Raw genomic sequence first — 24,785 nt, 5'->3', positions numbered from 1 at the left:
ATTATCACACTTAAAAACGAATTGGACAAATTTTAGGGAAATGATATTTGGGCTAAATCAAATTTGTGAGGTTGTGGCTAGGGGTGTCCACAGAACCCGTCCACCCGCCCAACCCGCCGGACCCGCCTGAACCCGAACCGCCACCACCCGAACCGACCAATCCGACGGTCGGCGGCGGGTCGCCACCCACAGAACCCGATCCCTTCGGGTCGGCCAGCGGGTTTCCTCCCCAAAAACCTGAGCCACCTGACCCGACCATAAAATCAACAAAATCTGGTGAGATTGAAAGGTTTTCCGAAAAAGAGCTACTTGAAATCCACCAGATCCGACGATATTTTTTATTTTCCGATGAAGATCTACTTGAAATCCACCAGATCCGGTGAGATCTACTCCAGATTCGACAAATCCAGCCAAATATCGGCCAGATCTAGACCGATCCGGCGAAATATCAACACCGGCGATGAAATATCGGAACTGGCGACGAAACCCGAAACCAAACTGACACCAACCCGAAACCTGACGGACCCGAACCGGATGACCCGACCATTAAAACGGGTCGGTTTTGGTTTTGATTTTTACCCACCCAAAAAATTCGGGTCGGTTCTGGGTCAAGCGCAAACCTGACCCGACCCATGAACACCCCTAGTTAGTCGTGGCTGTGAGTTGAGCCACATCTGGCCACGCCTAGTTCATTTTTGACTTATTTTATTAGCAGTCAAAACTAAAAACTGAAAAGGTTGATGGTCACATGAGCACAGCCTGCACAGGTACTATAGTACTTAAAACACTTTTTAATGCGAAGCTCGGGAGTTGGAGTCAAATCAGGTGAAGCACATTGCGTCCCTATTCAATTTCAACACCTTTACTGTTACGTTAAGTCTTTGTTTTCGTTTGTTGAACGTTGACCCAAAAAAAGTCCAGGTTCATTGTACCTTACGGCAACCAGCCGCACCTAACAAAACCCCAAAAATCCCTTTTTTAATAGCCGAAATTCCCATGACATAAAAAAAGAGTAGTACTTGCGCTTGCTTTGCTTTTTGTTGCGTAGTTGGTTTTGTGCATTCGTTTCTCACTATAAAAAAAAAAAACAACAAACAGCTTCGGGCCTAGGCGATCTCACACACCTGAGAAATCCAGACTAGATTTCGAGTTCGTAAAAACTAATAATGTCGGATCCGTTGGTAAAGTCCGAGATTTCTCCGCCAAATTCCTACGCAGCTGTTGTCCTCGGCGGTACCTTTGACCGTTTACACGACGGTCACCGCCTCTTTCTCAAGGTCTGTCTGTCTCTCTCTCACTCGCTCATTCACGCAATAACACAAACGCTCTCTGTGTGTTTTTTTATTATTATTTGCTGTAGCTGTTGTTGTTATTTTTGGGAGTTGACTATGGAGAAAAATGGTAAATTTTTAGGCGGCGGCGGAGCTAGCAAATGATCGGATAGTGGTTGGAGTTTGCGACGGTCCTATGTTGACTAAAAAACAGGTTTGTTTGTGATTTTTGCAATTGTGGCAGTTCTATATGATTTTCACAACTTCTTTCTTATTTTTACAAGTTATGCTTACTTATATTATATATTTATCTCCCTTTGAAATCTGGGTTCATGTTAAATTTTGTAATGGTAACCTTAAGCAGCTACAATGGCTTTTTTAGAAGTTAGTATAGAATTTCGTTAATCCCTTTGAAGGGTGCTTTTGCCATTCATAGTCATGGTTGTTTAGGTAGCTCCTGTGTTGTTGTATGGTCTTGGTGACATGTGCTTATCTTGTGATGTCCCCACAAAAGGAAAAGAGGGCTTTAGGTGGCATGGACCATGGAATTTTGCTGTTGGAAGCTATTGAATGACTCGGTTTTAGTTGGTAAAGAACATTTAATGTTCAACTAGATTCGGAAGAGTAACCGTCACAAACTTTCTTACAATATTTTTACAAAGGGTTGATGTGACAAATTCTTAGTGGTTCTAGTCTAGGCCCATCACTTCCATCATTTTTTTACTCACCACATAAGCCGTTTGTGAAAAAGTTTGTAACTCTTGCATTTTCTAATTTGGAATATAACTTTTGTTTTCACCAGCCTTTTTTTTATTGTTATTATTACATTTTAAAAAAAAATTTATTTTTGATGGATGAATACCACTTGTGGTATTTTGTTTCTTTTGATTTGATTTGTGGTACAAATTTTCGGTTGTTAATCCTCTTTTTTTCGATGTTTGACAAAGTTTCTGTCTTATTGGGACCAGCAATCATGGGAACAAAAAAAATCTGTTAAGGTGGCATATCAAGCTCTAACTGAAATTTTCAATTTCATTTCTTTGTCTAACGCTCAAATTATAAACAGATGAAGTTGTTAGGCTGAACTTATCTTGTGGAGTGATACACCTAGAAGATAACATGGCCTATTCTGTGGCAAATTGTATTTATTTTCTCCAGAGCACACAACTAGTTTTTGTTTGTTTTAAAATGACTCTAGAATGATTTATGTAATAATTCTCAAGTCTTCTTTGTAGTTGGATGATTTATAATTGTGAAATAAAAACACTCTGCATCAATCATACCTTCAAAATTAGTATGTAGAATATGGTGTTGTGGTTCAGGTCTCATTGATGGCCTTCTTTGTCTCATTCATGGACTCTGTTCCTGACAACCTTGTGCTCGTTATTCCATTTTGAATTTTACTTTATACAGTACAGATAGTATGATCTTATATATTTGTTCCATCTTTTGCAGTTCTCAGATTTGATACAGCCCATCGAGGAAAGGATACTTAATGTCAAAAATTACATCAAGGTATATGGTACAAGAAGAATTTTTTTAAGGGGCTATATAGGCATATTTATGTACTGTAACTGAGAGTGCGGGATTGATTAGGTTCATGTTTCCCTCAATCCCTACCATCTTGTCATGTATCAATCTTAGCATGATGGCAACTGCCATATGTCTGAAAGTGGGATGTCCATATTAGCAAAACCTTAATGAGGTAAAAGGGAAAGAGAGAGGTAGTATTTTATTCTGGTGGAAGTTAATTGAACTGAAAGTTGCCATGTGAGTGGACTTTTGGTTGCAAAACATATGTACTGTGAAGCCTGCAACCTCAAATGCAATGCATCATAGAAATTTCTACAAGGTTTTTAACAGCATAACTGTGTACATGTTTTTCTCTTACAATGACAATTCAAGTATTAATTTCCTGTATTTATATATGCGTAGTCTATCAAGCCGGAGCTGGTTGTGCAAGCTGAGCCTATTACAGATCCCTATGGCCCTTCAATTGTCGATGAAAATTTGGAGGCTATTGTTGTGAGGTGTATTATTAATGAATTTGTTTTTCATCTTAGTAGTTCTAAGATAAGGCATCTTAGATGTCTCCAGTTCTTTGATAAATTTGTTTCTTTTTGACCTTTTAACATGTATGTGTTAGTTCAAAGTTGATCTAGATAATGGCCTGCAGGGATATCCACATAATGCCTGCCTCTGAACTAGGCTGGTTGAGTGGTTGCGTGAATTTCTTTTGGCCCATTGTTCTAGGGATCTTTGTGATTTTCATTTAATTGTGGGAAAGGAACAATGAAAGAACTGATTGAGTTACCTGAGTCTGCCTGGGTTGTAATAGTCTTATAGTCTTCTAAAAAAGTGCTAGCAGAAAATTTTTGATTTACTGGATTTGTTTTTTTTGCCAGCAAGGAGACATTGCCGGGTGGACTGTCCGTTAATAAGAAGAGAGCTGACAGAGGCCTTTCACAACTGAAGGTTTGAGTTTCTAGTTTCATTGTATGAGATCCATGTGGAAAATTATGAGATCCAAATAAAGTGCATTCTCTACTTTTTCTTAGTTCCTTGAAAATTTTGTCAAAAAAAAAAAAGACCTTAACATCATGAGTCTGTCTGTTGCAGGTTGAAGTTGTAGATCTGGTTTCTGAAGAATCTAGTGGAGAGAAACTAAGTTCGACAACATTAAGGAAGCTTGAGGCTGAGAAGTCCAAGAAACAACAGGCGGAGCGAATCATTTCCTGAGAATCTGCTTGAGAGTTGCTGAGTTCATTATTATAGAGAAAGCTTGGGGCTGAGAAGGGCAGTAGACGATAGCAAAACAGTGTTTCTGTTTGGCAGTTTTCAAAGGATTTTAGTATCAGTAACAATGTTGCTATATGTTCTCCACACTTTCATTGATAAAAGTTGGTAAAATGCTGTAAACTGAAGGAGGGGACTCTTATCTCCCCATTTGCCAAATGTATAGGGATTTCACTTGTACAGTAACTTGTCCCACATCCTTATAATCAGAGCACAGTATTTTCCCAGCTTTCTATCCATTTTCACATAGCCTTTTGGTGGTGACAGTGTCTTACAATACATTGTTGGAATACCTTTAGTGCCAATGATCCAAGTGCATTGGAACCATACTAAACTACCAACTTATGCCCCTTTTTTTGGTGGCCAGGAAAATGGAAAAACTTGTAGTGCTTGAAACTGGTCATTGGTCAATTGCTGGTTAAGAACTAAAACTATCTGGTATGGTTCTTAATGATGATGATAGCATATAGAAGAACCTAAACACAATTAGGGAATGTGTGATTCTAAACCTTTGGTCAACAAGCTAAACGACTCCTTTGAACGTTTATCAAGAGCATAGAAAATAGTAAAATGATAATACATACATACATATATATATATATATATTATCAAATCCTCAAGGTAAAAATGTAAATAACAAATTAATCATATAGTTTGAAAAGTAACAAATCAAGTCCTCAAGGTTGTTTAAAAATTAACGAAATGAATCTTAAATTTATATTAACTTCAAACATAATATGGTTCTTGTGAGGCCCAATAGTTTATGGGTCAGGCCCGTTTACTCGTAGGGAGTCCAAAGGCCTAAGCCGAAGAGGGCTATGGCCCAAGCCCAATAATGTAAAGCATAGGATAGCCTTAAGATACCGCCAAGAACCGCTCAGTCCTCGGCAAACCCAAAGTCCCACCGAAGAGATGGGCAAAAACGGTATAGGACTAAGTTTGAAAGAAAATCTAAAATATCCGGGGAAAGCTGCCCTTACTGCCATTCAATACTCTGCACCTGACAGAGCCGCATTCTTTGACTTTTGCAACCACCCCCAACAACTTTGGGTATGGGCTGATGGGACAAGTATCAGTCTTGGAAAGTTTGCCCTACACGTGGACGAAGGATAGCGAACACAGGCCAGTATAAAAGGGAAAATAAATAACCTAGAGAAAGGGCTAGGAAAAATGGCCAAAAACCAGAGTCTCCCAGCCCACCTCCAGGAGAAGGACTCCAGGGGTGAAGAAAACTTAACCTTGTATGAACACCATGAAAAACCCACCATCTGGTGATCAAGGCCTAGCCTTTCAAATCCACGCTCTACAAATGATATTGTTTGGGCTTTTTTACGTGCGACCCCAAACTATTACGGTTCGTTACGAAATCGTGTCCTTACAGTTCTAATTAAATAGACTAGATTTAGGGTCCGTTTGGATAGAATTTATTTTGTTGAAACTGAAAACTGAAAACACTGTAGTAAAATAATTTTTAAATGTGTGAATAGTGCCGTAGGACCCATTTTTAATGAAAAAATTGTTAAAAAATGAAGTTTATAGGTCTCATGAACAATGCATGGATGCACTGTTCACGGGAAAATTGGTCAACAACTACGGCTGGAAAGGGAAAAAAAAAAAAAGCTGAAAACGCACTGAAGAACAAAACGTGGACACGGACGTGTATCCAAACAGATACTTAATTTGTTACTTTGAAATAAAATGGTTTAGTCTGTACTTTTTAAAATCTTAGGATTTACTTTGTCTATGGAGTTTAATTTTTTATACTACCTCTAAATTATAAAAATTTAAAAAAAATGAAAAAAAAAAAAAGAAAAGAAAAAAAGGATAGAAAACGCTGTCGTAAGGAGTGCAGAGCCTGACCGACTTAAGAAACGAAAATATGAATTTCCCTCGCTTATATAAAGAACTGTAACGAAACCCAAATGATCACAATTTCTCTCACCCTTTAAAGTTTAAAGCCCCCCTTCATTTGCAGATTTTTTTTCAATTTAGAAACCCAACATTCTACTCTTCATCACTCATACAAACACACACACACAATCGGAGGAGGGAGAGAGAGAGAGAGAGAGGGAAAATCTTCACAAGCTTTCAAAGAGCAGGGTCATCGATTTATCCAAGGTTTTACAAGAACCCACTTTGAGTTTCTTTCTTTATTCTTGGTTTTCATATGTTTAACTGGTAATATAGGGGGTTTTTCATTTTCATGTTGCAAAACCCATTCTTGGAGTCACAGATTTCCATTGGTTTATTTACGCTTTGATATTCTTTTGTTTCTTTTTTGGGAACACTATCGTTGATGGGGTTTCAAGGACTAATTTCCACCATTCGTCACTTACTTCCATGGTTTTTTTCCTTAGAATTAGAACTTTGAAATTACCAAAGATTTGAGAATGGCATGTGATTAATAGTCTGTTTTTCAAACCCATTTTTGTATTAAAAAATTCCCATTTATGTGTGGTGTTCTTGATGGATTTTGTTTTCATTTCTTGAATACATGTCTCAAATTTCATGCTGGTTATGTGTGTTTGTTGTAGATCTCTTGGAGTAGAAATTTGAAGGGAATCAGTGAATCTTGAGAAGTCAATCCAAATTTTGAATCTTTCAAGGGTGCACTTCTTGAAATCCTCTTCTAAAATCAAACTTCTTGGTTTATTTCCAAATGGATGTGGAACCGAAGATACAGGCCCGGAAGGACCTTGAAGCTGATCTTGAACCTGAAGCAAGCCAACTCAACCCCACTGTTATACAGAACCTCTCTCTGTTCTTTCAAGAAGTGGATGCAATCAAGGCTGAAATAAAGGAGATCACCAATCTGTTGTTTGATCTTGAACACCTGAATGAAGAGGCAATGTCCATCCATAGCACCCAGATTCTTTGCAGATTGAGAGACCGAATGGAATCAGACATGCTCACTGTACTTGGCAAGGACAAGATTGTCAAGGAAAGGCTAGAAGAACTCGATCAATCCAATGTGCTCAATTGCAGTGTCTCAGAAGCATGTAAAGAGGGAGGTTCTATTGATAGGACAAGGATGTTAGTCACAAGTGGTTTGAGAGTCAAGCTCAGGGACATGGTGAATGATTTTCAATCCTTGAGAGAAAAGATTCTATTAGATCACAAGGAAGATCTCAAGAGGAGTTACAACACTGTAACTGGTGAAGTGCGGGGTCAGGAGGCGATTGACATGATGATTTCAGGGTCTTCTCCATGTGGTGGTGAGAAAGACGAAGTTGGGGTAGAGATTCTAGAGAAGCCAGACCTCTCAAAGTGTCCAAGGGTTACTCCAAGTTATCGGGATTTGAACACGAACCAATATTTAGCTTCAGCAAGCAAGAGAACAGAAATTGATCGTCAAGTCTTGAATGACAGGTTCATTTGTGTCAATTTGGATACCAAGCGCAGTCTTAGAGAGACGACAAACAGTCTGGTTGAGAACAATGAGAAGTTTCTGAACAAGTTTGAAGATGAAAAACTAGAGGAGGATATGTTTGTGGCAACATTGAGTTCAGCGGCTGAACGTGCGGAGGAGAGGCTTCGGCAAAAGCTAGAGGAGTGGAAGCTGGGGGCCCATTGAATATTGCATACGGATATGCAAAGCTTGATACCTGTTCAATGTGCTCATGACAACCTTGTGCCTGTTATTCTTTTCTTTTTTTTGAAATTTCCTTTATGCAGTACGAATGGAATGATTTTATTATCCTTGTTCCAGCTTTTGCAGTTCTCAAATTTAATACTGCCCATTGAATAAAGGATACCTATAAGTCGAAAATTACATCAAGGAATATATATGGTTCATGAAGAATGTTTATTCCATCTTTTTATTGTAACAGCTGAAGTTCTGATATTAGTTTGTTGTGGGAAAGTGCCTCTAGATGGCACATTTACCGCCTAAGATTAATTGTGAAAATATTAACGCCTTAGAAAGATTTCTAAAATAAATAATATAAACAAAAAAAAAGAAAAACAGGCAACCATGCACAAAAAAGAACACCAAAAATTACACATTTAGGCCTTTGGCCTACACTTAGGAGTGACAGAGAAAATTTACTAACAAATATTGAGAATACAAAAATGATGTAAAGGCAATCCCATAAAATCAAAACACCAGTACAACAAATAGTCCTCTCACAAATAGCAAAAAATAGAGAAATTCTTCTTTCCTCTTCTAGGATGCGGCACACTTGTCCTTCAACAAATAAGCAAGGTCACAGGAGGTAACAAGAAAAAAATCTCTCTCTATATATACACACACTACATGAACTCCTAACATATCTCAATTTGTGTTATTAACTTCTTCGCTGTCCACACAAAGATCACAAGACCAATATGGAACGTAAAACAAAACCGACTGACTTAATAGGTTTGAAAAATCAAGCTACAAATGTTAAAAAATCTCCACCTTAACTTGAATTAATTCAAACCTAATGAACAAAACTCCTCTGTTGTGTCCACCAAAGCCTTTAAGGGCTATCCCAAACTGCAAATTCCAATAAGGTCCAAGTAGTGCTTGAACGTGTGTACAGGAATTGGATTAGTCATCATATTGGTTGCATTATCTGCGGTCTTAATCTTTTGAACAACTATTTCTTAATTAACAATTTTACCAACAAAGGGGAAGTGAAAGTCAATATGCTTAGCTCAAGAGCAATGAACTTCGTTCTTCATAAATGAATAGCTCCTTGATTGTCACAAAATGCACAGATGTGCTCTTGATGGAATCGATGAATCCCCAAGTTTCTAATCAAAGAATGTAGCCAAATAGCCTTGGCTTTAGTCAGCCTTAGTGGTTGACAATGCAATAGTGGACTAAAGTTTTGACCTTCATTTACATTGCTTTCACAAATGTAAAGAAATAGCTTGTAGTAGAATAACACTTTTCTAGATCACGTGAATGAGTTATGTTTAAAGGTTGATTTGTATTACCTGGCCAAAAAAAAAAAAAAACCTTAATTAGAATCGATTTTTAGCCCAAACAACCTCCTAGGATTAGACTATAACATTAAATTTTTTGTTGGACACACTTCCACACATATTATTGTCAATGATTCACTTCACTAATCAAGAACATTTAAGTACATTTGAAGTTTGAACCATACTAGATCCTTTACTACAGAACTTTTGGGTCTATTTGAATATCGCTTATTGCTGAAAACTGACAATTGAAACACTGTATCAAAATAATTTTTAAATATGTGAATAATGTCATGAAACCTAGTTTTAATGAAAATTTTGGTGAAAAAAATACTTGTGGGTCCCGTGAACAGTACACAGGACCCACTGAGTTGGACGCAAACGCAACTGAAAAAGGAAATCAGCTCTATCCAAACGTTCACTTAATATATAATTTTAGAAACAAGAAATAAAATATCCTGTAATCATTAACTTGTACTGCTTTTCTTTTCTTTTCTATTTTTGACAGTAAAATGAAAAGGCTTGTAGTGCTTTTTTTTTTCTTTTTTCTTTTTTTGAAACTAAAAGGCTTGTAGTGCTTGAAAAGTGGCCAATAGTGGTTTTTTTTAGCCAATTGTGATTAAGAAATAACAATACCGGCATGATTATTAATGATGATGATAGCATATAAAAGAGTCTAAATAGTTTTCAAAAATAAATAAATAAAAAGAGTCTAAATAGAATTATGAAATGCGTGATTTTATGATCTCCAATTGTAATGCGGGATTTTATGATCCCCTGATCAACAAGAAAAATTATTCCTTTGAAATATTACGAGTGTAACAGATTAAATTTTGAAATTTCTAAAAGTAATAAATTAAAATTTTAAAATTTCAAAAAAAATAAAAATAAAAGAGACACTCAACCGCATTAAACGCCAAACACAATGTTGTTTCATTTAAATATGCCTGTAACAAACCCTAAACACAATATCATTCCACTTAAATGATTTAAGTTTTAATTTGTATTTTTTAAAATGAAAAAATCTATGTACACAACTTTTACCACAACTTTAATTTAGACAATTGTAAATGGTATAGAAAAAGTGATAGATCTATATAACAGTAGTAAACACTTGCTCATAATTGATCGTATCAAAATTGTAGTAAAAGTAGTGATCATATAATAATTATTTTGAAATTTCAGTGTTTAATTTATTATTTTTTACTTTTGGAATTATATGGTTTATTTAGTTTATTTTTAAAATATCATATTAATTTTTTATCTTTGTAATTATAGGATTTTTATAACTTTAATTTGTAACACCGACACCCATAAATTATAAGATTTAAAATGTATTTTTCCCAATAAGAATAAGTGCTAAAAGAAAAACTAAAACGCTGTCGTAAGGAGTGCAAAGCGTGACCGACTTAAGAAAGTGAACGGCTATTTCCAAGTTATTAAAACGAAAATTTTGAAAATTTCAATTTTCAAACACACCTGTATAAAAGGAACTGTAACGAAACCGAATGATCACAATTGCTCCCACTCTTTAAAACCCATCATTTTGCTCTCGTCACTCATACCCCTAAACACACACACTCACACAGGGACACAGAGAGAGAGAGAGAGAAAGAGAGTAATCATCTTTGGCATTTCATAAACTTTCAAAGCGCAGGGTCTTCGATTTCTCCAAGGTTTTACAACAAACCCACTTTGAGTTTCTTTCTTTTTGTTCTTGGTTTTCATTGGTTTTAGACACTTCAAACTGCAAAAGATTCAGTAAGATTTAAGACCCATATGTTTGTTTAATCGGTAATATAGAAAGAGATAGGGGGTTTCATTTTCATGTTGCAAAACCATTCTTGGACTCGCTGATTTCCATGGTTTATTTAGTTCTTGATATTCATTTTTTTTTTCCTGTTTGGGTACCATCTTTGATGGGTTTTCTTGGACTTTTATTTCCATGATTTTTATTAGGAATTAGAACTTTGAAATTACCAAAGATATGAGAATTTCGTGGGGCTAATAGTTTGGTTTTCATTGATTTCCAAACCCATTTTTAAAACAACGGATTCCCATGGTTTCTATTGGTTTTTGATATTTCTAGTTTACTTTATGTGTAGTGTTCTTGATGGGTTTGTTGTTTCCATTTCTTGAATACATGTCTCAAACTTCATGCTCGTTATGTGTTTGACTTAGATCTCTTGGAGTAGTAATCTGAAGGGAATCGGTGAATCTTGGGAAGTCAAATTCATTTTTCGAATCATCAAAGGGTACATTTCTTGAACTTCTCTTCTAAAATGAAAATTCTTGGTTTATTTCCTAATGGATTTTAATTTTGTAAATAATTTTCTTGACATTTTGGCAGGTGGGTTTTGCAAATTGATTGCAAAGATGAATGATCTGATGACAAAATCTTTCTTAAGTTATGTGGATCTGAAGAAACAGGCAAAGAAGGACATTGAAGCCGAAATTGACCTTGAAGCAAGCCAACTCAACCCCTCTGATGAACAGAACCTCTCTCAGTTCTTTCAAGAAGTGGATGCAACCAAGGCTGAAATGGAAGAGATCACCAATCTCTTGTTTGATCTTCAACACCTGAATGAAGAGTCTAAGTCCACCCATAGCGCCAAAATTCTTCGAGGGCTGAGAGACCGAATGGACTCAGACATGGTTGCTGTACTTCGCAAAGCCAAGATTGTCAAGGCAAGGCTAGAAGCGGTTGATCAATCCAATGTAACTAATCGCAGAGTCTCAGAAGCATATAAAGAGGGAAGTCATGTTGATAGGACAAGGATATTAGTCACAAGTGGTTTGAGAGTGAAGCTTAGGGACATGATGAATGATTTCCAATCTTTGAGAGAACAGATTCTATCAGATCATAAGGAAGATCTCAAGAGGAGGTACTACACGGCAACTGGTGAAGTACCGAGTCAGGAGGTGATTGAAAAGATGATTTCAGGGTCTGTGAAAGTTCAATTGTTTGAAGGGAATACTGAGTTAGATTTGAGGAGTAAAGAGAGGCATGAGGCTTTGATGGATATTCAGAGGAGCTTGACTAAGCTTCATCAGATTTTCCTTGACATGGCTGTTCTGGTTGAGACACAAGGGGAAAAGATGGATGATATTGAAGAGAATGTGACCAATGCTGGTCGCTTTATCAGTGGTGGAACTGACAGTCTTTACTATGCCAATCAGATGAAGAAGAACAAGGCATGGGTTTACTGGGTTTGGGCTGTCATGGTGATTATACTGTTGGTGTGCGTCATTTCTATGTTAGCTTCCTGAAGGAGCAAGGTCCGAAAACCATCTGGAGATTGTAAAGAGGTTTGTTGTTGGTGAGGCCAGAGGGAGGGATTTTGCTCTGTAAATTCATCTCTAATTGAGCTTTTCTGAGCTCTGGGAGGGGTTCTCTTTCTTTTGCTGTTCTTATGGCTTTTAGTTTAGATATGATTCTGTCATTGTCTTTTGGTATAGTGATTCTTGTCTGATACACTTTGAGGTTTTCTCAAATCATGGTAAATGTTCATGAGAGTTGGATTTTGATTGAGTAGATTACTTGGAGAATTTTCTAAGCGGGAAGCTTTCCTATTCTTGTTTGTTTTTATGTCCTGCTTCTTTCTTTTTATATGGGGGCTTTTTTTAGCAAACCCTTATCATTGTAGTAAGGGGCCAAAAGATTTCAACTTGAGTTGCTAAAAAATTGCTGCATCCACCATTTATGATATACTCATTTCTGTTTGCAGAAAAGAAAATTAAAAGAAAGAAGAAAATAATTTTTTTTAAAAAGGAAAAATCAATCAATCTGATAAAGTCTCATCACGTGATTCATTTTCTTTTTACTGTGGGAGCGAGGATGATTCTGTGGCTGTGGGTCCAGAACTCATTTGATTAAGTTTTTTTTTTTTTTTTTTAATAGGCTCCCATGGTATAAGCATATTGTACCTGATAGGTAAACCTTGCCAGTCAGCACTTCCCTATTGAGCTCTATTTAAGCTTGTATGGCCATGTGTTGGTAAACGTTATCGCTATAGCAGTGTGCTACACAATGCATAACTATGCTGTATCATTCATTTTATTTTCATTCTCAATAAGTGCTCATTTTAGTAAATCTCTGCATCACTATGTTTCTGCAAGCATCTCTTGTAGTTCTCTAATTCAGTACCAACAAACTTTGATCAATTAAAAATTTGGCTCATTAACTTGTCAAGGGGGCTTCTCATTGTAGTCAAAGCTGTTTAATAAATGAGTGTCTAGAATCATAGCCCTCTTAAAAATGGTCATCATCAAAAGCTTCTGTTTCAAATGTTGTTAAGCCTAGGCAATCGAGTTGAATGAGAGAATACCCATAATATCACTGGCCATCATCTCTACCCTTGTATGGCCCAAATTTATTGTTTCACTCTTGTATACAGAGGCAGCTAGCCAGCAACAATTTGTTCATGTTGCAATGTGATGTCAAGTATGAAGCAGATTTACTTTCAAGAGAAGAAAAAGATGATGAAGCAGAATTATCTGACCATGTTTAGGTTCTCAAAGTGAATGGACGTGAATTTGAGATGCATTTAATGATAAGGAAAATTACAATTCCAATCAGCAGAGAAGGGTTTTTGTCCAAACAAGAGCACCACAATTTATGAAATATGTAAAAAAGCTTCATCTGCAATTGTTGATGACGATGACAATGGGACCAGCAAAAAGTGACCCTACAAATAAAGAAACGAATATTCCTGTCAAATATCAGGAACCTTATCCAAACTCCTGAAGAAGTTAAAGCCACAAGAAACGATTCCATATGTTCTCATTATCTTCTCACTATGAGTCTGTAACAAGTTTTTCACCAATCAAAAATTCAATGGCACCTATTTTGTTGAATCTGCCAAATCAGCTCACCTTCGAATCAAATGTAGCACAGACACTGTCTCTGCTTGAAAGATGTGCAAATATGATGGAACTAAAGCAGATTCATGCTCACATTTACAAAACAGGTCTCATTATAGACCCTATTCCAGTGAGCAGGCTTCTAACTTTCAGTACCTCACTGGATTTTGGAAACTTAATATATGCTCGGAAGGTTTTTGACAGAATCAGCAGACGCAATACTTTCATGTGGAACACCATGATAAGAGGATACTCAAACAGCAATGAACCAAAAGAAGCCCTGTTTCTGTACCATCAAATGCTATGTCATTCAGCCCCACACAATGCTTACACCTTCCCTTTCCTGCTCAAAGCATGTTCCCGTATGTCAGCCTTGGAAGAAACCCAACAAATCCATGCTCAAATCATAAAAACAGGGTTTGGCTTGGACATTTATGCCACAAATTCCTTGCTTCATGTTTATGCCATCTCTGGCAGCATTAGATCTGCACATCTCCTCTTTGACAGGCTCCCCCACCGAGACATTGTTTCTTGGAACTCAATGATTGATGGGTATACAAAATCTGGTGACATAGATACGGCTAGTAAATTTTTCAAAGATATGCCTGTAAAGAATGTGATCTCATGGACAGCAATGATCTCTGGCTTTGTTGGGGCAAACCTGAACAAGGAAGCTCTTAGGCTTTTTCATGAAATGCAAGTTGCAAGCATCAAACCCGACAATGTAGCACTGGTAAGCTCACTTTCAGCATGTGCACATCTTGGATCATTGGATGAAGGCAGATGGATTCACACCTATATAGACAAGAATGGAATCGAAATTGATCCAATCCTGGGTTGTGTTCTTATAGACATGTATGTCAAGTGTGGTGACATGGATGAAGCACTAAAAGTTTTCAGAAAACTAGAGAAGCAAAGTATCTCTGCATGGACGGCAATAATTAATGGTTTTGCAATACATGGGCAGGGACAAGAAGCTCTTGATTGGTTTATGAAGATGCAGAAAGCAGGAATCAAGCCAAACTCGATAACCTTCACAGCAATTTTGACTGCATGTAGTCATGCAGGGCTGGTTGATGAGGGTAAATTGTTGTTCAAGACCATGATGACGGATTATAAATTAAACCCAACAATAGAGCATTATGGGTGCATGGTAGACCTTCTAGGCAGAGCTGGTTTGCTTCTGGAAGCAAAAGAGCTAATTGAGAAAATGCCCTTAAACCCAAATCCTGCAATTTGGGGGGCACTGCTCAATGCATGCCGGATTCATGGACATCTTGAGTTAGGGAAGCAGATAGGGAAAATCCTGATTGAAGTTGACCCTGCACATGGTGGCCGGTATATTCACTTGGCAAGTATTCATGCTGCAGATGGGGAATGGGACCAGGCAGTCCAAGTACGAAGCCGGATGAAAAACCAGGGAGTTTCAAAAATTCCAGGGTGCAGTGCAATCAGCCTTAATGGGATAATCCATGAATTTTTAGCTGGAGATGCATCCCATCCACAGATGGATGAGATTTATAAGATGTGGAACCAGATTGCAGAGAAACTTAAACAAGATGGGTATAAACCTTCAACAGGGGATTTATTACTTGACCTAGATGATAAGGAGAAAGAAAGAGCAATCCAGCAGCATAGCGAGAAGCTGGCTATTGCATTTGGGCTAATCAGAACTAAACCAGAGACAACTATCCGGATTTTTAAGAACCTTCGGGTGTGTGAGGACTGTCATACCGTTTTAAAGCTTATATCCAAGATTTATGCCAGGGAGATTATTGTGCGGGACAGGACTCGCTTCCACCTTTTCAAGGAAGGGAAATGCTCTTGTAGAGATTACTGGTAGAGAGAGAGAGAGAGAGAGATTGTCAACTGCATCATGCTCATGGAATTTGTAGTGTATAGAATGGAAATTCCAATATAGATACATAATTTTATATGAAATTATTAAGATCCTTGGACAAGCCAAATTGTTTTCTTTTAAAGCTGGAAAGATTTGCAAAACTCAAATCAAAACTCGAAGACATTATTTTTTGGATTAGTTCTACAAAATTTAACAACAGTGCTCAGGTATACTTCAACCAACGCTAAGATGCTGTGTGGCTGTCCAAGATTGTTCAGGCTCTAGCTGGACATTTTCAATCTGAAGGGACCATGAAAAAAGGAAAAACAAATCAGGACAGATATTCAATAAGACCTCATGCATCAGGAACAGCCTTTAAAGATTGTTCAATCAGCAGAACAGTTTGTTGCTGGATGATAAAGACAAAGTTGATAAAGTCATTGTAGATACTATCTTCCAATCACCAGTCTGCTGATTGAACTGGCTAGTTTGATTCATCATCAAGCCCAGGAGTCATTATCAACAAGAAAGATACAGGTTTTTTTTTTTCTCTTATCAAGTCTAAGTAGTTAACTTCAGTAAGGAATATGGTTGTTTATTACCTGTGCATTTTCAACACAAACAAAATCTTTGTAGCAAGCTTCCATCTGCAGATATGGGTTCCACAAAACAGCATCTTTCCAACTGCATGGGAAGGAACCAGAATGCCAAAAATATGAAAAAAAGAAATAATGATGGCAGATCTCAGTGAAACCACTGTTAAAGCATCAAATAAGGTTTTTAACTCACTTTGTGTTCCTGATAGATATTATATCACCCAAGCCATTATCAAGTTGCAATTCATTAGGTGCATCCAGGTAGACACAATCTACAAATCCAGGAAAAGTGACCACATCCCTGTGTCATTAAGAATGTCAGAAGAAGAACCTTTTAAAAGATTCAATAAGAAATTGCAGCATAATGTAACGATGAACAATCATACTTCCCTCAGCAGTTTCAAATGATGTTCACAATAATTTTTTGATAGGTAATAATCTCACTAAACATTCCACTTCATAGGCAAGCGTATGCACCATTCTGCATGTTTGTGTACATTTTATTTAAACAATAATTTGAAAACCATAGTAAAATATATGAAACATTTTTTTTTTTTCATGAAATATCAAAAGACAAGATTTTATTGACTAATATCCAAAATGAAGCTCAAATTTTAGACTAGATAAACATATATATGTTAGAATTATGTTTTAATGATTGAATTCACCATTTCCTAACAGATTAAACTTTCGGGCTAATCAACAATTTATCATAGTATTAGAGCAGTTGGTCTTGAGTTCTTATCCTATCTTCACTTTACTTCCTATTTAAAAATTTAAAATTTCCACATGTTGGGGCCCATTTATTAAGGGGGAGTGTGGACCCACACGCAAGAGAGAGTGTTAGAATTATGTTTAAATGATTAAATTTACTATTTCCTAATTGTTTAATCTTTTGGGACAATTTTTAGTGTGGACAAAATTACAAAATTTCATAAGTTATGAATATTGTTGTGGTATCACGTATGACAATGGAACTCGTTTAGGCAAAAGATGTTTTCAACTAGATGCCTCCGCAGAAACTTCATTTTATCCTAAGGTAAAAAAAAATTAAAAATTAAAAATTAAAAATTAAAAAAAAAAAAAATAAAAAAAGATGATACGCTGATAATTGATTACCTCTTCTAGAAATTTTAGATTTGCAAGAGAAACACATTTAAAATCAACCCGCATATCTAGAAATTTTAGATTTGCAAGAGAAACACATTTAGAATCAACCCGCATATCTGAGTACATGTAACATGGTACAATATCATACTGCCTAACTGCCTGTCTACCTTCTTTAACCCAGCCAATTACTAAAGAAAAGCAAGGCATCTTTATTTCATTCCCCTTCTTAATGGACTATAAACAGTTCATTAAATGAAAATGATACAGACCTTTCTTCCTTGCCCTCCAGGGGATTCTTTGGATCTGGATCTTTATTCAGAGTTTTGCACCCTTTCAAACCTTTCACTGATGCCCCTGTTACAGAAGCCTGCACAACAGTGGTGAAAATTATTCTTATTTATTTGAATTTTATTTTGCTACGTAGCAATTAATTTCACAATTACCATGTATGTTAAAGACAACATTTCCTAGTCATTTTAATAATCTCAAAGTGAAATCATCTAGCAAACCCTCTTATCTTCTTACTTGCAATTTTTATCTTTACTCTTCACTACTTATCAGCAACAGTTTCCAATTAGTTTCAGATACCTTACTTCATTTTCCTCAATAAATAATTCCTAAAATCATGACTTCATCATTAAAAGTAAATTAAGTATACATATTAACCATGTGTCAAAATGAAATCTTGTTTTGGTTACACCAGAATGATAAATGGATCTCTTGAGCACGAAAGATGATACTTACATGGAAGTATGAATGCAAGGCAGTAGAAAATGAAAATGGCTTATTGTCTGTATTTGTAATTGATAATTCAGTGGAAAGGCTTTTTGTATTTAGAATGACCTGAAAAGAATTAAGCATTTATAAGTTATATTCACAAAAATACATTACACAAAATGAATTATTACCAAAGCAATAAAAAACTTACTAATACCATGACATGAAACCAAAGATATTAGTTAGCCACATTCCCTTAAGGCGTTAAATTACATCTTTTGTTTAGGCAGTTAACAACAAAACCAACTGACCTTGTATATGACTTATCGGTGTCACCTAGCTGAACAATATTTTCATAAGAGGGAAGTGACCAACTGACCTTGTATAAAGCTTGAAAGCTAAAATCCCACATGGAACGACTGTAAGGACCATCCTTTAGTTCTAGAGTTATAACAGGATTTCCTTCCACATTTCCAGAATCAACAATGGACCAATCCGAATTCCTTGCAAATCCATGCTGTTAATTACATAAGCATCTCCAGGGGTTAAAAAAAATATTAGAAGACTGGAATTAAGAATATGATTGGAAAATACTAGAAAGGTTTCAAAGAGACACTCTTCTATTTTATTTTTTTGCTAGAGCGAAGAGACACCTCTTTGTGCTTTCACAGGAATGAATAGAAAGGGAAGAGTTCAATCATCCATCACTTTTGGCTAGATATAACTTCTATCATTGCTAATATATACTTTTGGCAAATTATCCATACAGCAATCAATTTTATGGAAAGATTTACTGATGGCCCTGGCCAATTTGAAGTGTTGGCAGTAGTAAAACCAAAGGTCTTCATTTCTTGCCTCAAAATCATGTACTCAATAGCTCATTAGATATCGAATGAACTCATACAACATACTTTCTTATTTCAGATATGAACCAATATAATATGGGATGCAGGCAAATAATATGGATGATAGGTAATAGGGACAGGAACAATAATAGAAGGCCATACCTGCTGTATTGGGCCAGGTCCAAACTGAGGGAAACAATGTGGAAGGCCACCACTATCCCAAGAGAGACATAATCAGTTTCTGTAAATCCTAAGTTTTTAGGAAATAATAAGATTCAATACATGCTTCATAATAAGTAAATAACAAAAATTTCTTGTATCTTAAAACTTCGAATAACATAGGACTCAAATCCTCTTCTGTCTTAAGAATTCCCCTTATATGCCAAAAGATATAGGATTTAAATGGAGGATTTTAAAAAAAAATAAAAAAAAATAAATTTGTAATGCCCTGCCCTCCAAATGATGCTTGTCTTTGAACTCCTATTTTGGTTATTCTTTCCAATTCAGTATACCTCACAAATTCATTAGATTAAGTCAACTGCCTTCAACATGTGCCTCCTAACCTGAGGTCACAACTAAAGCTCAACAGACAAAGCCTAACAAAGGAAACTTTAGTTATTGGAAGGTAGTAAAAAATCAAATATAACAAATACTTGAATCATTAACTGATATGCTGACTAACTATAAAATGGAGCAAAGAAGTGTGAAAGATGTAGGCAAAGTAACCGGAGTGCAACATATGAGAGTGGCAAGAAGGCATACCTGATTGGTTTTTTCTTATTAAATACAGCATCTGGCCGAACAAAAAGGAGGTCCTTGCCATTTGCAACTTTCCAGGATGTGACACAACCTCCATATAAGTATATATCAGCCTCGCTGCAAGCAATTTCAATCAACTGTCACCGTGCATATATGCATCTGCTATTGTAAAAGACTCAGCGTAACACTAATTACAAAATCCTTTTTTTTTCTTTTTTTTTTTTGCAATATGAAAAATTCATATCTTAATTTCCCAATGCCAGTTAGTCAATGGGAAAACTTCTGTAAATGGTGAAACTACCAACAACCAGGAGACCCAGAAGTGTCAGCAGATCTAAAATAAAGTTGACTCTACTCCATATGAAGGTGGCATAATATTGCATAACACATAACGTCCTTAAGAAGAACAACTTAATTTATAGTCTCCAATTATAATTTGGCTTCGCCAATCTTGTGAGTGAAAAACATCAGTTTCCACACCCACACCCCCACCCCAAGAACCCATATCTTACTTTCAATTCCAAGATCCTTAGTAAATAGCAAAACATCCACATCTTCTTCCTTTTTTACTCCACAAAATAATAAATTCTGCTAATTAAACGATCTTATGAAACTCTGATCAACTACAAGGTTCCTGGGTTACCTCCACAGCTACCTATTGCACTTGTAATTAACAAAACAATTTATACTCTGTTTAATTGATTAAAGAAAAACCAATAGAATGAGCAACAACAGACTAAAGTGTGTGTGAATGTCAACCACACGGTGAGAATTTTTTTTGTTTTTTTCATGCACTGGATAGGTCTTGAACCCAATACCTCCCACCTTACTTTCACAAATGAAAAGACTTGACATTTGAGTTAGAACTTAGAACCCAATAACTAGATTATCTTGTATTGTAGCACATTCTTCTAAAACATCAAAATTTAAAACGAGACTGTACCACTTCCTAGTAGTTAATAGATGAAAAGTAGATAAAGCATAGTAGAAGAATACGCACCTACCCCCAGCAGAAGTGAGCACAACCTTAGGCAAGTTGCCTTCCCCTACTGTCACTCGCACTCCTAACGCTTCTTTACTCACACTTGCATATGCCATACCTCTCGAATACCTGTTCCAAATTTCCAATTACAATTTATTTTCAATATATAATATATGGGATTCCTCAAAAGGATACATGCGAATTGAACAGAAAATAAAGAGAGAGGAACTATTACTATCTAACCTGTTGACTCGGCGAAATTTAGGAGGAGTTAAGGAAGGGAGCGAGAATGCCATTGAAACTATTGCCATCTTGTATAATACTAGGTGTCAGTGGATGTGCCACACAAAACTAATTTATATTTGATACAAACAATAAAACCACTAACTCTGATAGACAGTCAGAGTGTGCCTCTTCAACTGTCCTCCTATCACTAAAATGGTTATGATCGTTTGGGCCGTTGTGATTGTATACTCTTATTATGCTTCTCAAAATTCGGATATTCTTTTTCTTTTTCATATTTATAAAACACATTTCCAGCCATTGTTGGTTGTTATTCTTATTTCCCGATTTATTTTTTCATTTAAAAAAAAAAAAAAACCCCTTTTGGGTTGTTATCATTTTATTTATTTATTTATTTTAAAGGAAGAGGGTTGTTATCAATTTAGGTATTAAAAAAATTTATAATTAACATCTTAAATTTTGAATAGTTGTTTAGTTTGACCCTTCTTCTAAATATAAATAACAAAATATGGAAGTGTAGTAGATAACTAGATATTATTGTTATTATTATTTGAATAATGCTACAATTATAAACTATTTTATAATATTTTTACAAACTATTGATATGACAAATTCTTATTAATTCCAATATAAGTCCACCACTAACATCATATTTATGTTTACAATTATTAAAAAATTACTAAAGTCACGTCAGCAGTTTATAAAAATATTGTAAATTAGTTTGTGTCTATAGTATTACTCTTATTATTTTCTTTTGCCAAGAGGCAAAAGAGCTTTATAATTGAACTAATATCTTTAAATACTTTCAATAGAGACGTTTAGAATTTAAATCTTACATTCCCTATTATTAAATTATCAAATATCCCTTAGAAAAAGAGACTTAAACCTAAATTTTTGAAAAATATGCATGCAAAATAATTGATTTCTTTACATGTATGTTACACTTGATGTTGCACAATCTACATTAGTAACTGTATGCAATCATTCATGTTATAACTTATAAGTATACAAAAAGAGCTTTTTTCTTCTTCTTTTTTCTTTTTTTTCTTTTTTTGGTTAAGTAATTATTTATGCAGGTGCGGGGCTCGAACCCCCGAGCTAACAATTTCAAGGTAAACTGGGTACCACTTGGACTACAAGGCCCAGTGAAAAAAAAAAAAAAAAAAAAAAAAAAAAAAAAAAAAGAGCTAGTTGTTTCAAATAACCAATGTTTGTGCTACAAAGAAAAATCTCATACATCAAGTATATATATCATCATTCTCATAGTAAGTGTCACGTATAACTATAGAATCCACACAGAAGAGATATGTAATAATAATAATAATAATAATAATAATAATAATTATTATTATTGACTTAATGATTTTTAAGTTAACAGATTTTGACAAAAGCCTCACACTGAGAGTGATTTTAAAGCTGATTGTGTTAAATGCAAAATGTTATACTCAATAGACCAAAATAACAATGACACAAAAGTTAGAGACACCAATAATAATTATTATTATAATAATTTTTTTCTAATATCTTTTTCATTTTAAAAAGTGTGGGCCATCAAGGATTTTATTTATTTATCTGGCAATACAAGGCCCAAGCCTGTATTTATCCACAGTAACCTCAGCCCATAAAGAAGCGAAGCAAGGCTGAATTGAGCCTTCGAAATTACTCCTCCATTGAAATGGTGTAACAGAAGAAAGAAAGTAAAAATCTGTAAATGTTAAAATTGGTCGGACAATCGATTACAAGGGTTGAGCTGAAACTCCAAGGTCTCCGGAGATGGATGAGCAGTGCTGTAGTGATGAGTTTTGGAGATGGGAGCCAAGGTGCGGTGGGACTGCCCACCTCAACGACGGGTCACGGTGGCGACGCCTACGAGCCCACACGAGTCCCTGGCCTCCCCTCCGATGTAACAAGTGTTGCTGCGGGACACTACCACTCCTTGGCTCTCACTTCCCAAGCCCAACTTTGGGCTTGGGGCCGAAACAACGAAGCCCAGCTCGGCCGTGGCCCTCTTGATCCCAGGTTGTTATCAATCCTTCTCTCTCTCTCTCTCTCTCCGTGTTCACAAATATGTGACTTTGATGAAAGTTGGAGTTAATTTGAGTTATTATTAGCAGAGATTCATGGAATGAGCCAAAGAGAGTAGAAGGGTTGGATAAAGTGAATGTTTGTGCTGCATTTGCATCTGGGGTCGTTTCTGCTGCCATTGGAGATGATGGGTCTTTGTGGGTGTGGGGAAAGTCTAAGCGTGGACAGCTTGGTCTTGGAAAAGGTATCATCGAGGCTGTTGTGCCTTCCAGAGTTGAAGCACTTTCAGGAGAAAAGATTGCCAAGGTGGCCTCTTTTCTTGTTTATACTTGCCTACAAATTAAATATGCAACTTTTTTTTTCTTTCAAACATACTCTATCAGTCTATTGTGATCGATGAATGATAAAAGTGGAAGTGGTGTTAGTAAGGGACTAAAGGGTCTATATATTAAAGTAATGTTACTACAATCACAACCTGTCACCTTAATCTGCATTCTGATGTTGCAAATGACCCACAAATCGAAATTGTCATAAGTGAAATTTTGAATTTTTTTATTGAAATCTTGAGTGGTTCTTGCTTTGGTAGGTGTCATTTGGTTGGGGGCATGCGCTTGCACTGACTGAGGATGGGAAATTGTTTGGCTGGGGTTATTCAGCTGATGCTAGGTTGGGAAAGGTTGGGGAATCTGTCGAGAAGTCTCCTTTGGAGTCGAATGCTGGTATATCTGAAAACAATGGACAACTCTCAAGCTCAGCGTTTGAAGTTGCCGAGAAGTTGGTTTTAGAAGGAATTGAGAAGGAGAAAGACATGCCAATAGTCTGGGACCCTAGTTTAGTGGAAGAACTACATGGTGTTGAAGTTGTTGACATTTCGTGCGGGCTTGATCATTCCTTAGTTCTTTGCCGTAAGTAATACTAGTTGTATTGCATTTATGTGCATGTTGGGGATGTATCTATATGCATGCGTATATGTTCTAATTCATTAATTTCAGGTAATGGCACCCTGTTGAGCTGTGGGAGCAATGTGTATGGTCAGTTGGGCAGAGTGAAGCAAGATTTGGGAATGTTGCCAGTTGACATAAGCTCTGTTCCTTTGTCCATAGCGTCAGGGCTTGGACATTCTTTGGCAATTTGCCGGGTTGCATCATCAGAAACTGTAGGAGATGACACAAATATAGTTTCGTGGGGATGGAACCAGAGTTCTCAGCTTGGAAGGACAGGGCCATCGAATGTGCCATTGGTGGTTGAAGGATTGGCTGAGGAAATTCCTGTCTCAGTGTCAGGAGGGCGTGTACATTCCATTGTTCTCACATCTAAGGGAGAAGTGTGGGTTTGGGGCTGTGGTAAGAATGGCAGACTTGGATTAGGAAGCTCCTGTGATGAAGCTGAGCCAATTTTACTGGACTCTTTAGAAGGCTGTGAGGTTTTACAAGTTGTTTCCGGCTTTGATCATAATCTAGTGTTGATTGCAGAATGATGTAGTCTCTGTAGTTGAATTATTTCTGCCGTTTTGCTCTTTCAATATCTGCCATTTGGTTTTCAACTTTGGCAAACCAGGTCATTACGAGGACGCTAGTTCTGCTTTTGAAGAGGAGACGCCAACTTGAGATGATTTACCGGCTTCTACCACGAACTAATTCAATCACATGAAATTACTCGTTCAATAGTGGTTTTCTACAGCTACATATTGAAACTGACTTGTAATAATATCATGCTACTCTTCTCAAATGTTGAAGGACAGAAAGAGTTGGGGAGGGGGGGGGGGGGGGGTGACCAATTTCAGATAAGAGCAGACATATTTTTAGAGCAAAGATCCACGACAATAAA

The 24,785-nt window shown here is 36.4% G+C and overlaps 5 protein-coding genes across 5 annotated transcripts; 4 read left to right on the top strand and 1 right to left on the bottom strand.

The window, feature by feature from the left end:
• The first annotated feature begins 1,098 nt into the window (after nucleotides 1-1,098).
• LOC115950377 lies at nucleotides 1,099-12,513 on the top strand. Its single transcript, XM_031067584.1, has 8 exons — nucleotides 1,099-1,277; nucleotides 1,414-1,485; nucleotides 2,727-2,786; nucleotides 3,207-3,301; nucleotides 3,677-3,746; nucleotides 3,891-4,007; nucleotides 6,745-7,585; nucleotides 11,329-12,513. The coding sequence occupies exons 1-8, from the start codon at nucleotides 1,167-1,169 to the stop codon at nucleotides 12,246-12,248; spliced, it is 2,286 nt and encodes a 761-aa protein (XP_030923444.1). The 5' UTR covers nucleotides 1,099-1,166; the 3' UTR covers nucleotides 12,249-12,513.
• LOC115994230 (syntaxin-112-like) lies at nucleotides 5,994-7,816 on the top strand. The gene is made up of 2 exons (XM_031118293.1): nucleotides 5,994-6,185; nucleotides 6,602-7,816. The coding sequence occupies exon 2, from the start codon at nucleotides 6,727-6,729 to the stop codon at nucleotides 7,639-7,641; it is 915 nt and encodes a 304-aa protein (XP_030974153.1). The 5' UTR covers nucleotides 5,994-6,185; nucleotides 6,602-6,726; the 3' UTR covers nucleotides 7,642-7,816.
• Nucleotides 12,514-13,410: 897 nt separating the features above from the next.
• On the top strand, nucleotides 13,411-15,802 carry LOC115994742 (pentatricopeptide repeat-containing protein At5g66520). Its single transcript, XM_031118978.1, has one exon. It carries the CDS (start codon nucleotides 13,756-13,758, stop codon nucleotides 15,682-15,684), a length of 1,929 nt encoding a protein of 642 aa, XP_030974838.1. The 5' UTR covers nucleotides 13,411-13,755; the 3' UTR covers nucleotides 15,685-15,802.
• On the bottom strand, nucleotides 15,719-21,195 carry LOC115994743 (putative glucose-6-phosphate 1-epimerase). Its single transcript, XM_031118979.1, has 10 exons — nucleotides 20,934-21,195; nucleotides 20,709-20,819; nucleotides 19,712-19,825; nucleotides 19,112-19,163; nucleotides 18,484-18,621; nucleotides 18,132-18,230; nucleotides 17,657-17,754; nucleotides 16,471-16,578; nucleotides 16,284-16,365; nucleotides 15,719-15,981 (listed from the first exon to the last, which is right to left on the bottom strand). Exons 1-10 carry the CDS (start codon nucleotides 20,999-21,001, stop codon nucleotides 15,916-15,918), a joined length of 936 nt encoding a protein of 311 aa, XP_030974839.1. The 5' UTR covers nucleotides 21,002-21,195; the 3' UTR covers nucleotides 15,719-15,915.
• Nucleotides 21,196-22,578: 1,383 nt separating this feature from the next.
• Nucleotides 22,579-24,457, top strand: LOC115993781 (secretion-regulating guanine nucleotide exchange factor). The gene is made up of 4 exons (XM_031117751.1): nucleotides 22,579-22,952; nucleotides 23,048-23,264; nucleotides 23,545-23,863; nucleotides 23,951-24,457. The coding sequence occupies exons 1-4, from the start codon at nucleotides 22,645-22,647 to the stop codon at nucleotides 24,433-24,435; spliced, it is 1,329 nt and encodes a 442-aa protein (XP_030973611.1). The 5' UTR covers nucleotides 22,579-22,644; the 3' UTR covers nucleotides 24,436-24,457.
• Nucleotides 24,458-24,785: the final 328 nt, after the last annotated feature.

This window comes from Quercus lobata, chromosome 6, assembly GCF_001633185.2.
Source record: "Quercus lobata isolate SW786 chromosome 6, ValleyOak3.0 Primary Assembly, whole genome shotgun sequence".
Lineage (NCBI taxonomy): Eukaryota > Viridiplantae > Streptophyta > Magnoliopsida > Fagales > Fagaceae > Quercus > Quercus lobata.
Note: the sequence above shows the minus strand (reverse complement) of the source record. Positions and strands in the feature narration are given on the sequence as shown.